The 18,744-nt window shown below is 39.6% G+C and overlaps 1 protein-coding gene across 5 annotated transcripts in view; it reads left to right on the forward strand.

The window, feature by feature from the left end:
• Window positions 1-17,120, forward strand: part of slc7a2 (solute carrier family 7 member 2) — a 165,066-nt gene extending 147,946 nt beyond the window's left edge. For all 5 annotated transcript variants that reach the window (XM_072570189.1, XM_072570209.1, XM_072570172.1 and 2 more), the window contains exons 10-12: window positions 4,490-4,656; window positions 8,803-8,911; window positions 13,232-17,120. In XM_072570189.1, coding sequence (XP_072426290.1) covers window positions 4,490-4,656; window positions 8,803-8,911; window positions 13,232-13,410 — 455 coding nt within the window. In that variant the 3' untranslated portion in view covers window positions 13,411-17,120. The remainder of the gene's footprint in view (window positions 1-4,489; window positions 4,657-8,802; window positions 8,912-13,231) is intronic.
• The last annotated feature ends 1,624 nt before the right edge of the window (window positions 17,121-18,744 follow it).

The following is an 18,744-nucleotide window of genomic DNA, read 5'->3' on the forward strand; positions in this document are numbered from 1 at the left end:
ATGCTTGTCAGACTGGAGGCCTGAGACTGGTGAAGTGCCTCATGGGTTGGTGCTGGACCCATTGCTGTTTGTTATCTATATCAATGATTTGGATGAGAATGTATAAGGTATGATTATTAAGTTTGTTGATAACACTAAAATAGGAGGTATCATGGACAATGAGGAAGATTATCAGAAATTGCAGTAGAACCTTGATCAGCTGGGGAAGTGGGCCAAGAAATGGCGAATGGAGTTTAACATAGATAAGTGTAAGGTTTTGCATTTAGAAAGTCAAATCAAGGTAGATGTTTCATGGAGAATGGTAGGGACTTAAGGATTGTAATGGAATAGAGGAACCTTGGAGTTCAGGTGCACAGATCTCTAAAAATGGAGTCACAGGTAGACATGGCAGTGAAGAAGGCTTTTGGCACACTGGCCTTCATCACTCAGGGCATAGAGGTTGGGACGTTATGTTGCAGTTGTACAGAGTGTTAGTGAGGCTGTACTTGGAGTATTGTGTTCAGTTTTGGTCACCTTGCTATAGGATGGATGTTATTAAACTGGAAAGAGTGCAGAAGAAATTTACAAGAATATTGCCAGGACTCAAAGGTCTGAGTTATATGGAGAGGTTGGGCAAACTAGGACATTTTTCTTTAGAGTTTAGATTAGAGTGGTGTTGGAAAAGCACACCAGATCAGGCAGCATCCAAGGAACAGGAAAATCGATGTTTCGGGCAAAAGCCCTTCATCAGGAATAGAGGCAGGAAGCCTCCAGCTTGGAGAGATAAATGGGGGGTGGGGGAAGAGAGAAGGTAGTAAAGAATAAAATAGGTGAATGGGGGTATTCTTTGCTACCTTCTCCCCAGCCACCCCCCACCCCATTTGCAGTCCTCACTTTTGCCCATTTTTCTTTACAGCATAGGAGGCTGAGGGAGGATCTTTTTGAAGTGTATAAGGTTATGAGACATGATTTGGAGATGCCGGTGTTGGACTGGGGTGTACAAAGTTAAAAATCACACAACACCAGGTTATAGTCCAACAGGATTAATTGGAAGCACACTAGCTTTCGGAGCGACGCTCCTTCACCTGATGCTCCGAAAGCTAGTGTGCTTCCAATTAAACCTGTTGGACTATAACCTTAAAAATCACACAACACCAGGTTATGAGAGGCATGGATAGGGTGAATGCACTAGGTATTTTTTTCCAGGGTTGGAGAATCCAGTACTGGAAGCCATCAGTTTTAGGTTAGAAAGGAAAAAATAAAAGGGAATCTGAGGGGCAACTTTTTTACACAGAGAGTGGTACGAATGTGGAGTGAGCTGCCAGTGGAAGTGGTTGAGGCGGGTACATTAACAATATTTAACAGCATTTGGATAAATACACGGATAGGAAATGTTTAGCCAAGTGTAGGAAATACGGTTAGCCTGAATGGACATTTTGATCGGTATGGACCCGTTTGGGCCAAAGGGCTTGTCTCCATGCTTTCGGACTCTCTGACTCTATGGCATTACAACGCTGAATTCCCCAGCATCAACATGCCATAACACAGGGTTACCGTTGACCAGAAACTGAACTGGACTGGCTGTAGAAGTACTGTCACTACAAGACCAGGTCACGACTAGGAAACCTGCAGCGAGTAATTCATCTCCTGGTTCACCAGTGTTTCTCTACTCTCTACTATCTACAAGACACAAGTTAGGAGTGTGATGGAAGTCTCCACTTGATTGGTACCCCAGCCACAACCTTCAACTTTCACTGTTCCACGGCTAGTACACAATAACAGCAGTATGTACTATGTACAAGATGCACTGCAGAAATTCACCAACGTTCCCACAATGCCACCTTCCAAACCCACGAGCACTACCATCTAGAAGGACAGGGGCAGTAGACACATGGGAACATCACCACCTGCAAGTTCCCCTCCAAGCAATTCATCCTGAATGCTCTAAGCAATTCAAAATGCCTTTTTTGTAATGTCCCATGATTTGAAACACCTTCAAGCTCAGGGGATATTATGCCAGTTCTCCACTGTTCCAGTGTATTTTGTGTGACCTTGTTCTGAAGACAGAATGCAGTGACTCTGATGGACTGTGTTGGAGAGATGTATCTTTCACAGTTCAATAACCATTTAAAAAAAGACGTAGCACAGGCATCTTCCAGTTGCTCAATATTAAGTTTGGGGCTTGGTATAGAAGGGCCCCCATGGATAAACGCAATAGCAACAGACATGAATGTTGTACTACAATGATAGCTTGGGAACTCTGACACTATGACATTGACACCACTGCCCTAAATGAGTCATGGCAAGCAGGAGAAGGTCAGCTAAGAACAAATCTTCTGAATGGGTAAATCTGAGGAAGAATGCCAACTCCAAGGAGATTGTTCTTCCATGATCTAATTGATCTAGATCTCACCACCACCACCTCTCCTCCCATCCCAAGTCCTTCATCCCTCTGGATGAACAGATGTCTCAAGACCCTTTGGCTTACTTAAACAGTACACCACAGTCATCAATGCATATGCTCCAAATCTCAAAATAATGAAGCCAAAGAGAAAAGGGATAAATTGCCTACTCTTGTTCTGAAGCCCTGTGTTCAGATTTTCACCATGATGTAACTTTGGAACTCAAAGGACACAGTGCCAAGAAATGAGTACAAATGATCCAAATTTCTTGCTTATGGTAATGAAGGCCTGATTGAACCAAGATGCTGAACCAGTATTGATGGGGAAAGAAAGAGCAAGATAATAAGCTTTCTGTTGCCAGCTGGAATAACATCAATTACTTCAACACCACAAACAATCACAGCAAAAGCAGCAGTTGGACCAAGGAAAAGGAGAAAGGAATTCTCAAATAATGCCAGTTGGCTGATATAGTGCAAAACAGTTTTGCCTGGCAATTTATTGGATGACATTACATAAGGAAGGTAGATGACACTGGTGGAAGGAAAACTATTGTGGAATGAAATGACACTGTGAGTTAAGTGTAATGGTGTCGTCGAGACGACAGTTGGTTTATTTTAATACTCATGAACACCAGTAGCCTAACTGACTTAAGAATTATGAGGTGAGGGCCATTCAGGATAGCAAAGACTTCTGTTCCAGTTGTTTATGTGCTAGTTTAATAAAAAGAAGAGGAAAAGTGAAGCCACTGCTGCATCCAAACCATGTCAGTTCCAAAAAATGGTGCCTTTAATAGCAGGGCTGATAAATTTGATAGCAAAGCATGGAAAATTTGGACTAAAAATTTGTTAAGGCCAATTTTTGAGAAAGTGGTCATGATTTTCACACCCATTGCTGCAGGAATGGGCTGTTTAAAAGCCCTAGTTGGAATAAAAGCAATAATTTTTTAAAAAAATTTGTAGCCCTCACCCCACACACCTCACTGCTAACCCATTCCCTTCCCCACACCTTTCCCATGGACCCTCATACAATTCATTTGAACCTTTTGCACTTCCATACTCATTTACCAAGTGTTCACTCTATAGAATCACTGAACCCTAGAGTAACAACAATTTATTCTGAAATTGTTCCTTTTATCAAAGTGAGTACCCTCACTTATCATATTCCATTTGCCGTACTCTTGCCCTCTTATTCAACCAGTCTGATTCCCCTTAAAGCCGATTTACAACTTATATTCCCACAAGTTTCATGTCATCCACAAACTTGGGAATATTTCAATTTCTTTCCACATCCAAGTCATTGATATGTATTGTGAACATCGGGGATCTAAGCACTAATCCTTGAAGCTCCGCATTGGTCACAGCTTGCCAACATGAGAATGACCCATTTATGCTGAAAAATGTGTTGCTGGAAAAGCGCAGCAGGTCAGGCAGCATCAAAGGAGCAGGAGAATCGACGTTTCGGGTATAAGCCCTTCTTCAGGAATTCCTGAAGAAGGGCTTATGCCCGAAAATTCGATTCTCCTGCTCCTTTGATGCTGCCTGACCTGCTGCGCTTTTCCAGCAACACATTTTTCAGCTCTGATCTCCAGCATCTCCAGTCCTCACTTTCTCCTAGTTGAATGACCCATTTATGCCTACTGTCTGCTTTCTACCTGTTAACCAACCCTCAATCCATGCTAGTGGATTACTTCCAATCTATTGCACTTTGATTTTGTTCACTAACCTGCTGATGCCAGAAATGTGAAGCAAAGGTAATATCTAAAATTTTACTTTATCCTTCCCCTTCATGTTCATATTGACTTCTATATATTTCCAGTATTGTCTGTTTCTAAAAGGAAAAAAAAGGTTAGATATTTAATACAACGTAAGGTGAGAAGTGTACTGGCAGAGAAAGCCTGGCCCACTAAAATACATATCAAAAAGTCACAGGCAGCATACCCACAACTTCCTTATGTACCATTGCTGGGCGATGATAGTCACCATTGATTCAAAATTTACCATTTAAATACTTGTCCTTGAATGTAATACATTATTTTAAATGCAATACTTGTCCTTGAATGTAATACATTATTTTAAATGCCTGTTCTAATTGACATCTTTCTTTTACAGCTGTTATCATTTGTGCATTAAGTGTGCTGATTACTTATGCCAATGAAGCCATTCTCTCTATGGTGCCCTGGAGCATAGGGATTCTTGCTGTACTCCTGGTCATGCTTGGTGTCTCTGTTTTCATCATCTACAAACAACCTCAGAGTCAACTTAAAGTAACATTCATGGTAACTGATCAACGTTTCCATTCTAGAGTTTCTGTTGCTGAATTCAATCCGAAGTTACCTGATTTTCTGCATGCTATATAGTAGATATTGAATACACAGTACACAGAGGTTATGTTACTAGGCCACTAGCCAAAGATCGGGTATTCAAATTCAACTTCAGTGCTTTGAATTTGAATTCAGTTTCTAAGGACTGGAAATTAAAAAAAGGAATACTGCGTGCAATTCTGGTCTCCCTGCTATAGAAAGGATGTTGTGAAACTTGAAAGGGTGCAAAAACGATTTACAAGGATGTGGGCAGGTTGGAGGGTTTGAGTTATAGGGAGAGGCTGAATACACTGGAGCTATTTTCCTTCGAAGGTCAGAGGCTGAGGGGTGACCGTATAAAAGATTATAAAATCATGAGAGGCAAGGATGGGGTAAATAGACAAGGCCTTTTCCCTGGAATGAGGGAGTCCAAAACTAGAGGGCATAGGTTTAAGTTGAGAGGGGAAAGATTTAAAAGAAACCTAAAGAGCAACCTTTTCATGCAGTCTATAGAATGAGCTGCAGGAGGAAGTGGCAGAGGCTTGTACACTTACAATATTTGTGGGCGGCACGGTGGCACAGTGGTTAGCACTGCTGCCTCGCAGCGCCGGAGACCCGGGTTCAATTCCCGCCTCAGGCGACTGACTGTGTGGAGTTTGCACATTCTCCCCGTGCCTGCGTGGGTTTCCTCCGGGTGCTCCGGTTTCCTCCCACACTCCAAAGATGTGCAGGTCAGGTGAATTGGCCATGCTAAATTGCCCATAATGTTAGGTAAGGGGTAGATATAGATGTAGGGGTATGGGTGGGTTACGCTTCGGCGGGTGCGGTGTGGACTTGTTGGGCCGAAGGGCCTGTTTCCACACTGTAAATAATCTAATCTAATCTAATATAATTTAAAACACATCTGGATGGGTGTATGAACAGGCAGGGTTTAGAGAGATATGGGCCAAATGCTGGCAAATGAGACTAGATTTATTTAGGATATTTGGTCAGCATGGACGGGTTGGATTGAAGGGTCTGTTTCCGTTCTGTATATCTCTGTGACTGTATAACTGTACAACTTGGAAATTGTCATAAAAACACAACAATATTTAGGATATTTGATCTGAGTTTTGGTTACATCAGACTGCTCATTTCTGGTTTCAGTACATAATTATAAAAAGGAAACAGAAACACTGGAACAGGTGCCAAACATATGTAAATGGATGATATCAGAACTGAGAGGTTACATCTTTCAGGAAAAAAAATTTAACAGGCTAGGACTCTAATGTACAAGAGAGATTGTTGAGGGATGACCAGATAGGGGCTTGATGACTGTGGAAGTGTTTGATAGAGAAGGTAAGTGGAATTTTGTTAGTGGCACACTGTTCCTGATAGCAGAACCGGAAGTGTCATCCTATCTTACTGGTTCCCACACAATTCTAATTAAAATTTAAAGTACCAGCAGCATGCGCAGGAGATATGTTTGATGACACTGTGGGTGATTCTCTTCTATTCTCAATTGTACTACCAGCCAACAATGCAGCAGGGACAGATGGGATGTAATGGAGTTTCCCTATTAAGCAGAAAGGCTCTTCATTGCAGCCGCAGCTTTCCTGTCCAACTCTATTGCCACTAACATAAGACTTATTGAAATTGCAAAGGTAGCATGGATATTTTCAAATATAAATTTTACTTGTAAGTAATTTACATCACATTGATTTCATTTCATTCGTGTGCACATTATTGTTATTTTAGACTGGTACTCCTCATGAGCAGTATACATTGATGATTACAGTGACAATGGGGCTGTTTGCAGTATTGTAGAAATAACAATATCATGATTTTTTTACACACTTTCTGAATATTAACGTTAGTGTCTAGTGTTGTACTCAATGAATGAACTTGCAGGATCAGCTGATGCTCCTTTTTATGGATAATGAAGGATCACTTTCCTTGAGATCACTCTCTGAGTGCCATGAGTTTGCCTCCAACTGGGAATTTTTAACTTGATTCTTATGTTGCTTTCTGTAACATAAGAAACTAGGCATTGATATTATAGCATCAAAGAATCCAATATTTTTTCAACTAATTTTTGTGTACAATCATTACATTCCTTAGGCCCATATGTGTCTGAGCTAATATTAAGTTAATATGTTACAAAAGAGGAGCATGCTTACAGCAGTGTGTCACACTTCAAATGATCTCAGGATAAGGTCCAGTTTGAGACCATTTCCTTAGGTTATATGTTATGATACAGTAATGGTATCATAAGCATTTATCTTAAAGTCAGACTAACCCATGTGACATAACACAATAATAGGGAAATTGAAATTTTGTAGGTGCTCTGTCCAGCTAACACTTCCACCATCCCACAATACCAAGCCACTCGTCCATTCTCCTGAGCCCCACAGTCAGTTCTCTCTTGGAATCCTCTTCCACTCCTCTACATCCCAAACCCTATTCCAAATCACTATCAGGACTGACCGAAATGTTATTCAGTGGCCATGAGTTAGCATGGATAATGGGTGGCAGGGACAGTAAAGTGTTATGCAGCACAGAGCATGAAATATTTAACTAAAATACTGGGAAGAAACCCAGAAAACTGAGGCAGTTCTTTTAACAACATGCTCTGGCATTCAGCAGCGTCTGCAGCCACCTTAAGTCCACATTTGGAGCAGTGGGACAAATTCCAACCTGCATACAGCACCCCAGAATTAAAATTGGGTTAGCGGGACACTTTATCAGAGACAGTTGCAATGAGCAGGGAAATTTTCCAATTCCATCTGTCTCAGGAATGAAAATGTGACTATTATTGTCTAATTTACACAATTATAAAAACATTACTGCAGACTTTTCTGTGAATTGCCATTCATGAAATATGCAATCTATAGGATTTCTACACTCAATACATACTTGGGGGAGGCAATGGCCTAGTTGCTTTATCGCTGGAGTGTTAATCCAGAGATCCAAATAATGTTCTGGGGACCCAGATTTGAATTCCAGTGGTGGAATTTGAACTCATTTTAAAAAATTGAAAAATGGTAGGCTAATAGAGTCATAGAGATGTACAGCATGGAAACAGAATATCCCTCCAAATCCTTCCTATTCATAAACCCATCCAAATGCCTCTTAAATGTTGCAATTATACCAGCCTCCACCATATCCTCTGGCAGCTCATTCCATACACGTACCACCCTCTGTGTGAAAAAGTTGCACCTTAGGTCTCTTTTATATGTTTCCCCTCTCACCCTAAACCTATGCCCTCTAGTTCTCCTCCAGTCTGAAAAACAACCCTCCACCACCACCCTCTGTCTTCTACCTTTGAGCCAGTTCTGTATCCAAATAGCTAGTTCTCCCTGTATTCCATGAGATCTAACCTTGCTAATCAGTCTCCCATGGGGAACCTTGTCGAACGCCTTCCTGAAGTCCATATAGATCACATCTACTGCTCTGCCCTCATCAATCTTCTTTGTTACTTCTTCAAAAAACTCAATCAAGTTTGTGAGATATGATTTCCCACGCACAAAGCCATGTTGACTATCCCTAATCAGTCCTTTCCTTTCTAAATACATGTACATCCTGTCCCTCAGGATTCCCTCCAACAACTTGCCCACCACTGAGGTCAGGCTCACTGGCCTATAATTCCCTGGCTTGTCTTTACCACCCTTCTTAGACAGTGGCACCACATTTGCCAACCTCCAGTCTTCTGCAACATGACCTCCCAGCTCCTGTACTCAATACTCTGACCATTAAAGGAAAGCATACCAAACGCTTCTTCACTATCCTATCTACCTGTGACTCCACTTTCAAGGAGCTATAAACCTGCACTCCAAGGTCTCTTTGTTCAGCAACACTCCCTAGGACCTTACATTAAGTGTATACGTCCTGCTAAGGTCCATTGTCAAATGTTGGAATAGCCCTTGTGGGCTATTAACATCTTTTATGGAAGGAAACTGCCATCCTTACCTGGTCTGGCCGAAACGTGACTCCAGATTCACAGCCAAATGGTTGATTCTTAACTGTCCTGTGGGCAATTAGGGATGGGTAGTTAGGGATGGCCTAGCCAGCGAACCTTCATCCTGTGAATGAATTAAAAAAAACAACTTTCTAATTAACACAAACCATGTTGATATATTTTAGGTGCCACTTTTGCCATTCTTACCTCTAATCAGCATCTTTGTCAATGTCTACTTGATGATGCAATTGAATGGAGGCACTTGGATTCGTTTTTCTATTTGGATGGCTGTTGGTAAGTGCTGGAAATATGATTTGCTAAACTGTTTAAAATGTTTGAAATTTCCTGATGCATGTCAGGATTCATGGTTCTAAAATTCCTGGTGGCTGTTGTGTCGCTGGATGCATAGGATTGTCAGCTGAAGATCACTAAGGTTCACTTGCAGTGTCTGCGACAAACTGATAATGTTTCAGCACTCATCAAGAATCACTCATGAGCATTGGACATTTGGTGAGGTACTGGACAGAGGCCAGGAGCTGCCTGGATCTTCAGTCATGGCGTCAACCACAAATTCACTGCTAATACTATTTAGCTCCATTTCTCCTGCTCTCATAAACACATAGTTTAAAAAATGTTCAGCATCCCCAGTATCTTGTAAATATCTTACACACTCGTGTGTAAATTATAATTGCCCACCATTTGAATGCAAGCAACACCCAATAAATTTAGAATTAACACTTTGCATTGTAACTTGATTTCTTCTGAAATGATTGGCCCCTCTGGAGGGAGGAGGTGGAAGAATAAGCAACATGGGAGCATTAATTGCCAACTATGTGCAACATTTAGGAGCAGTTTCAAAGAAGAGTTGAGTTTTGGTTGGAGACACACCAATTAAATACAATGTGTGTCTGAATAAAATATTGTAAATTTATAAGCACGAGGCTCCACTGTTCCCATTTTCTCTGCCACCCAGTCCTGAAGAAAGGTTACGCCCAAAACATTGACTTCTCCACCCCCTGAAGCTGCCTGGCTTGCTGTGTTCTTCCAGTCTCCTGCTTGTTTGAATTCTAATACAATGACTGCCTAAAGACAAAGGATGGAAACATTTTTTTTCAGCCATAAAGCGATAATATGATGTCCATTACCTGGTTTTATTTCACTTAGCGGTTATCCCGGCATCAATAAAATTTGGAGCCATATTATTTGGGTTCACAAGTGTGTAAAGGCCAATTATGTAAGACACTGGAACACTTTGAAACAATACATTTTTATTAACCAAAAGAGAAAATGCTGGAAAATCTCAGCACGTCTGGCAGCATCTGTAAGGAGATAAAAGAGCTGACGTTTCGAGTCTAACTGACCCTTTGTCAAAGCTCTGTACCTGTAATACATTTTTATTAGTCATTCATGAGAGCTGAGAAAAATCAAGGATTTAGTTAATTGTTCAAAGTCTCAGAGGTAGGAGTTGATTGGAATACAAATGGTTAGTGGGAACTTGATGACCTAGTAATAGGAACCAAGGAGAGCCACATTCTCCCCCAGACTTCACCAGCCCAAATGATGGTGATCACCATCAGATGATCAGTATGGATGTCACAGGCCCAGAGTGTCAATACTGAAGGCGTGCAGCTGTTAGAGGGTCAATACACAGGGAGTGCCACACCATTTGAGGGTCAGTACAAAAATACTGCTGCTGTCTGTGGGTCTGTACTGGCGGTATGCCACACTGTCAAAGAGTTAGTGCTGAGGGAGAGCTGCACAGTGAAAGTGTTAATACTGAGAGAGTGCAGCTCCATTAAGGAGTCAGTGCGGAGGGAGTGTGAGGGTCTATATGGAGGGAGTACCACATCAGTCAGATGGTCGGTATTGAGTATGTGCCATACCAGTAGATGGTCAGTACAGAGAAAGTGCAACACTGTCTGAGGATTCATCCTGCATAAGTGCCAAACCATCAGAGGATCAGTACTGAGGAGGTGCCACACTGTCAGAGGATTAGTATTGAGGAAGATCAGTGTGTCTGGACTCTGAGTTGTAGAAAAAAATGCACCAGTTAGATGATGAGTGCCAAATTTGTATAAAATGTAAAACGGGCTGTTGATTCTGATTAGCTACATATAGCTGTTCTATATGTGATTCTGTGATGGAACAATATTTGGTTAGCTGTCCTGCGTCAGCAAAGAATTATGGTGACATCCAATTTAGGATTGTCAATGTGGCACACCTTCATTTAGTATAAGGTACATATAGAGCGATCGATCTACCCTCTTTCCCCCCCCCCCCCATATTCGCGGAATCGTTTTTTGCGGTTTTGGTTTACCACAGCCCGAACACATTACAGGGTACATTCCAGAACCAGGGAGCGGGGGCTGTCAGGAAGGTAAATTTCCCATTTACCTATCTACAGTTCTGGGCTTCCGCGGTATGTTTGGAACATATCTCTCGCGGGTATGGGGGTTTTACTGTATGTTAATATAGAAAGTACATGTTCAGTCATTATTGAATTGAATTGAATTTATTGTCACATGTACTGAGGCACAGTGAAAAGTTTCGTCTTGCAAGCAGATCACATAATTAAGTAGCATAGTTAAGTAAATAGTGGCAAAAACAACATGGGTACAGGCGAATGTTAAGAGTTTGTGAGTCCATTCAGTATTCTAACAACAGTAGGTTAGAAATTCTAACCCTGTTTTAACCCAGCAAAATAAATTACAGCTGTTGTGTGGTTTATTTGCCATTCCATGGTCAAATCCTTGACCAATCAGAATCTTCTTGACTGGTCTAAAATTGAAATAAAGCTTGACAGCTAGTCGTCAGTCATCATCTAACTCATGCATTCTCCACGGCAGTGGCTCTACCACTCAAGAGTTGTCTGCCAAACAGTTATCACTCTCCTCTCATACGGTTTAAGCATTCATTTTCCTGTACATTGACACTTATTGTCATGATGAGTATGAGATGAAAAGTTTCAAGAAAATGTGTAATAGAGTCATAGAGATGTATAGCATGGAAACAGACCCTTCGGTCCAACCCATCCATGCCAACCCTTACCCAAACCCAATCTAGTCCCACCTGCCAGCACCTGGCCCATATCCCTCCAAACCCTTCCTATTCATATATCCATCCAAATGCCTCTTAAATGTTGCAATTGTACCAGCCTCCACTACATCCTCTGGCAGCTCATTCCATACACGTATCATCCTCTGCGTGAAAAAGTTGCCCCCTAGGGTCTCTTTTATATCTTTCCTCTCTCACCCTAAACCTATGCCCTCTAGTACTGGGCTCCCCGATCCCAGGGAAAAGACTTTGTCTATTTATCCTATCCATGCCCCTCATAAATTTGTAAACCTCTATAAGGTCACCCCTCAGCCTCTGACACTCCAGGGAAAACAGCCCCAGCCTGTTCAGCCTCTCCCTGTTGCTCAGATCCTCCAACCCTGGCAACATCCTTGTAAATCTTTTCTGAACCCTTTCAAGTTTCACAACATCTTTCCGATAGGAAGGAGACCAGAATTGCACGCAATATTCCAACAGTGGCCTGACCAATGTCCTGTACCACTGCAACATGACCTCCCAACTCCTATACTCAATACTCTGACCAATAAAGGAAAGCATACCAAACGCCTTCTTCACTTCTTGATGAAGGGCTTTTGCCCAAAACGTCAATTTTGAAGCTCCTTGGATGCTGCCTGAACTGCTGTGCTCTTCCAGCACCACTAATCCAGAGCCTTCTTCACTATCCTATCTACCTGCGACTCCACCTTCAAGGAGCTATGAACCTGCACTCCAACATCTCATGTTTGCAGGGAATAAAAAAGTACAATAAGATAGCTGCAGAAGAGGGCTGACAGAAGTAAAAATGTTATCGGAAGAAATTCTGAAAAGAGAGATGAATCATTTTTTCAAAAAAGTTATCAAAGAATAGTAATACACAGTAGCCATAATTTGACTTAACATGTGCAATGCTCGAGGACATGGACTAGCTTGCTGAAGAACAAAATTTTGAAATAAAAGAAAGTTTCTTACTTGGCTGTTCTGAGTTGCAAGTTGTGATGCCATCTGCTGGTTATAATTGGTTATCATATTTATTACAATAGTCATAAAACATTGCACATAAAATTAGATAAGGTTCTAAAATTTTTAAAAGACTGGGTTCTGTTATGACGTTGTGTAACCAAAGTAGATTTTTTTTCCCAGTCTTATAGATTCCTTTGTTTTCTTTGTAACTTTGCCAGTAAACAATTCATTCATGTAAACCTTGAGAATGTTCACTAAACATAACAAAACCACAACCTTCCCTGAATCTATTTACAGATGTTATTTTCCCTTTCAAAATTCATTATTTTGTAGATGTAACAGCAGAATATTTTTACAGAACTTTTGTCTTTCATAAAGAAAACATTAGAAAATTCTGACTTTTTTATTTGATTTGATTTATTTTTGTCACATGTACCAAGATACAGTAAAATGAGTTTGGGTGCTCTATGGGCAAATCATACCATATTACAATCTTATTGAAATTTGTGCCATTTAATTATATATTACAATGTAACTTGTTAATCAATAACAGTATATAATATTGCCTCCTGCATTTAATAATTTATGTTCTGCTTAAAGGATTTGCAATCTATTTTGGTTATGGCATCAGGCATAGTGTGGAAAGTCACCGCGATGATGAATCAGCACACAGTGAAACTGAGCAAATAAAGAACTTGGAAGGAATGGACGACAATGAAATGGCGACTGAGCTTGACCAGTTTATACAACATGAAAAAACAAATGAATGTCAGCTTTAAGCAGCAATGAAATGTGTCAGTTTGCTACATCAACACATCTGTGTTCTAAGAGGAGCAATGTATTAACTTTGGTCTCAGAATATTTAAAAAAAAACTCTTAATTGGTAAACTGTACTAATAAATGAGTGTTTTGGACAGATCACCTGAAATTACTTAAGGGGGAACTGAACGTTTGTTGATTATCTACAGGTCATACAGAGTAACACAAGATTAATTTGGTCTCATCAAAAACTAAAATATATTTTCCCAAAACAATAGAATGTCTGCCCTGATAAGAGATTATCTAGTAGGCGGCAGGTGGCTGTAAAGGTTTTAATCACCATTTTTTTCTGAAAAGCAGCAAAAGTATGTGTTTTTTTTTAACTATTCAGCAGTGTAATGCAACATTTATTACAGTCTTTAAAAAGATTTTCTGTAATTCCAAATTAAAGCATTCTGTGCATTCGTTCAGAAGGTGGCAAATAAAAACATACGAAATAGGAGGAAGTGTAGGCCATATGGCCCTCGAGCCTTCTCTGCAGAGTTTAATCACTACTGAGTGTTCTTACACTCACATTTTTAGAAACAAAAGGGGAAGCAATAAATGTGAAATTTCTCCATTTACTAAACTCTGGAAACTTGGGAAAATACCACCCTAAAATATTCTGAAATATTAAACCCCCTTAACACGTATATATGCAAATTTTAGTTTGCTGCCATTAAATCTTAGAAATCTAATAAAGGGGTTAAGGTCACATGGTCGTAGGTTTATATGAAAGTGTGAGACAACCACTCATGTTTCTAAAGTTCAAAACCCTATGTAGAAAGTAGTTTGTGTGAATTAACACGAGATGTCCTATTCCAAAGTCCTTATAAGGGATGTTTCTATCTTATTTTGGTGGTGCTATATATTTGTTTTTGAATTCCTAATTATAAATCGCCTTCATTTGACAAATGCAAGAAGAATCTGTGAAACATCAAACTCTTAGATCAGGTAGTGATGAGCTGTGATTCTCAAAAATGAATTGTAAAATGGTTGTAGCACCATGTCCATGCTGGCTATTTGTAAAAGCAACTCAACTAGTTCTGCTCCCATGCTTTTTCCCCACAGCCCTGCACATTTCTTCAGATGCTTAATTACCTTTTGGGAAGCCATGAAAAAGTTTGCCATCAACACACTCAGACAGTGCATTCCAGGTCCTAACCATGCACTGCGTAAAAAAGATTTCCTTCACATCATCATTAGTCTCTTTGCCAATCTTAAATCAATAGCTTCAGGTTTTCAAAGCACCTGCTAATAGGAATAGTTTCTATTTAAATAGTCTTCTGAGAAACTTCACAATTTTGAACACTTAGAGTCATAGAGATGTACAGCATGGAAACCTCCTATTCTCTAGAGAGAACAACACCAGCTTTACCAATTTATTCACATAATTGAAGTTCTACATTGTGGGAACCATTCTTGTAAATCTTCTGCACCATTTCTAAATCCTTCACATCCTTCCAAGAACATGGTCTCCAATTCTAAATGTTAATCTCCAGTTGAGTCCAGATCAGTGTTTTGTCAAGCTTAATCAAAGCTTCCTTGCTTTTATTCTCTATGGGTGAAATCTTCTTCTCCTATAGGTGATGATCTTAGAGACAGTTGTGACACTTTAGTTCCAGAGAGTAAGTCCTTGTTTGACCCTCTCACCCTGCCATCAATTGAAACCCCTAAATGGCAGTTAACAGCCTCAGCCCAAATGTTTGGATATTTTCAAATCAACCAGTTTTGGAGTCATGGAATCATTCAGCCCAGCACATCCATGCCAATTAGATTTCCTAAAGTGAACTAAACCAGACGCATTATATCCCTCTAAACCTTTTCTATCCATATACCTGTCCAAATGTCTTTTAAATTTTGTAATTGTACTCACCTTGGGCAACTTGTTCCATATGTGCCCCACCTTCTGTGTGAAAGAAATGCCCCTCAGGTCCCTTTCAAATCTTTCCCTTCTCACCTTAAACCTATGCCATCTAGTTTTGAACTCATCTCATCTGTGGAAAAGATCTTGGCTATTCACCTTATCTATGCCTCTCACGATACTATAAACATCTATGAAGTCACCCCTCAGCCTCCTACATTCAAGTGAAAAAGTCCCAGCCTCTCCTTATAACTGAAAGCCCCCAGGTCTCAGTAACATCCTTTTAAATTTTTTTGCACCTTTCCTAGCAGAGTGACCAGAGTTGTATGAAGTATTACAAATGTTCTGAGGAAGGCTCACTCAACCAGAAATGTTACCTCTAATATCTCTCCAAGATGCTGCCAGACCTGCTTTGTCTTTCCAGCGATTTTTATTTCCGTCACTGAAATTATGTCCCCTAGCTCTAGAGTCACAAGCCAAGGGAAACATCCTATTTTCATTAATCCTGCCATGCCCTGTAAGAATTTTGTAAATTTCAGTGAGGTCACTTGTCATTCTTCAAAACTCTGGAGAATATGAGCCAATTTTACTCAATGTCTCCTCATAAATATCCTGTCATCCCAACGATTAATCTGGTGAACCTCTATTTCATTCCAATCATGGCATATCTTTAAATTAGGAGTCCAAAACAGTACATCGTACTTGGTGAGGTCTTACCAAGCATCCAAACAACTGCAGCCTTCATGTACTCAAATTCTCTTGCAAAAAACAGCAATATATCAATGTTCTTCCTTATTAATTGGTGCACCTATTTTTAAAACAATTATTCAGAGGATATGGGCATCGCTGGCTAGGCTAGCATTTATTTCTGTCCTTGATCGCCTGGAGGGCAGTTAAGAGTCAATCACATTGTTGTGGGCACATGTCAGCCAGGGAATACAGATTTCCTTCCCTCAAGGGCATTAATGACCAGATGAGTTTTTGTAACAATCAACAATGGTTACACTTTCACCACTAAGCTAGTTCTTAAAAATTCAAATTTCATCATTTGCCACAGTGGGATTTGAACTCATGCCAGCAGGATTCTGGATTGCTAATACAGTAACATCACCACAATGCCACTCAATCACTTTGGAGGCCAACCATTTCCAACTTTTCACTATTTTAAAAATGTTTTTTTCTGCTTTTTTTCAATCAAAGTTCATACACCTCACTTATTCACATTATATTTCACTTGCCAAGTTCTTGGCCAAGTCTTTTAGAAGTCTTTATTCACCAGCTAACTGCATTATCCTCACCAACCCTTACTGTCACTTCAAAAGATTAACTTAAATGAAGTAATTTTGACAATTTTGGAGTAAGTAGTGGAGAGCGATAATATTGTAGGAACAGGAAAATCTTTGCAATATGGACTCTGTAATGCCCCTCCCTGACCCCAACTGTAATTAATGTCACTCTTTTCAATTTACCATTTTGTTTTTAAATCTACGACTATTTTAAGACATGGCATATAACCAGTAGTACAGCAGAATTTTTTTGTCTGCAGTGGTAACAGTGGTACAGTACTGGAAAATTGATAACTATTATACAGTACTTTACAAGTCAGCAATCAACCAAATGGCAAATTTTTACATCAAGCACTCAGTGAAATAAACATGTAATTTTCACTTTTGAAAGCAATGATTGACTGGTGTTTGCTGATCAATTAACTGTTATAAACCCTGTGTCCATTTTGCCTGGAATGTACAATGGGGTGGGGATGCCACCTCTTTACTGCCCACTCAAAAAGCAAAAATTACTCTCCTAATAAATCTTGTCATTTCTTTAGCCAAGTGCATACCACATATAATTTTTGAATTAGTAGAATTTGCTCGTACTTTCTGCTTTTATTCCCAATTGTAGTTTGTTGTGTGTAGAGGTCTAGGGTTCCTTGATATATTTTGGATGAAGCTTCACTACAGCTATAACTTAAGGAACACAATTTTAATGCATGTTGTGACTAAGTTCCAACATGCTAGGAAGTAGCTGATGACCTTTAATCAAAAATGTTGCTACTTATAAATAAGATGGCAACAGCAGTATATGTATACAGAACAACATCTAAAGGAGTCTGCCAATTCAAATGTTTGAATGTCATTCAACTTTATTTATTTCATCCTATTTCGTTGTCCTCAATTGGAATGATAATCAGGGATATTGTCAAGGCTTGCGATGGATGATATTATCATAACAGAATCTACTACTTGTAATAAATAATGTTTTCACTGCTCATTGTGCTGAACCACAAAATACATGGGGAAGAAAAGAATAATTGTCCCTTTTCATTTCCTGAAATAATCTAGGTTCGTACATCTGATAAAATTGCTGAAACCTTAAGATACAGTTTATAAAAATGTAATTCACTCATTGTTGCTTAATCACTACTCATACAATAGAGTGATGTTTTTGAGAGTATTTTGGTGGATTAAGTTTAATAGAACCATTTCAAGAAGGCAGCACACAAAATTATATTATATCAACTTTTACTGTATTATATGAAAAGTCTTGATGAGGCAAATGTTGACCAAAGAGTATTTGATAATTATAATTCTTTTTGAGGCGATAAGAAGAAAAATTAACTATGTATGAAAACATTCATTTATTTTAATTTAGCTCTGCACTAATTTTCCTCTGGTACATTCCTGTGATTCCTACATAATCAGTTCCCGGTCTCCAAGTACCATAAATAAATGTTGAAAGGAAGAACAAGCACTTTAACCAAAAGTGAGAAATGTTTAAAGGAGGTTTGTTTCAGATTTCAGTTAAACCCTTCTAGTTCAGAGAATGGCATTGGCATTACGCAGGAATGTTTACCTGCCTGCCCAGTAAAGTGAAACTAGCAAGTTATATTGAGGAATAGGAACTACATTTGATTAACAAAAGTTTCGAAAATACTGAAAAAAATACTAGGAAATCTGAATGTCTGGTGGTTTACCGTCAAGAACTCTAGTAATCCATCAGTAAGTGTCAACTGTAAAATTCCCCAATTGCAATTTAAACCCAAGCATGAACTAAAAAATTACTTAGAATTACTGCTGGCATCCAAAGGACAGTTGCAGCTTCTAATACTGTAAAACTTTATTCTCAATAATTACTGAAATCAAGAAAGATTCAGCCAATTCTTCCAGCTCTGCAAATGAGCAAAATAGCATCAGAAACAAACTACACAGTATCCTGGAAGACCCGATTATTCACCTAGAATGGAAAATTACAACAGGTGCTACAGTAGGCAGATGATCCATTTGAGCAGTTTACTGTGCAGAGAACTATATTGAAAAGAAGATCACATAATCATAACTTAAGGGCAGCTACTAATGACTTACAAATGAACAGGCAGATACGCTCTAATCTAATAAAAGCCCAAGATGCAAAAAATATACAGACACATCTGTGAGATCAAGAACATCAGACA

Source organism: Chiloscyllium punctatum, chromosome 1 (assembly GCF_047496795.1).
Source record: "Chiloscyllium punctatum isolate Juve2018m chromosome 1, sChiPun1.3, whole genome shotgun sequence".
NCBI lineage: Eukaryota > Metazoa > Chordata > Chondrichthyes > Orectolobiformes > Hemiscylliidae > Chiloscyllium > Chiloscyllium punctatum.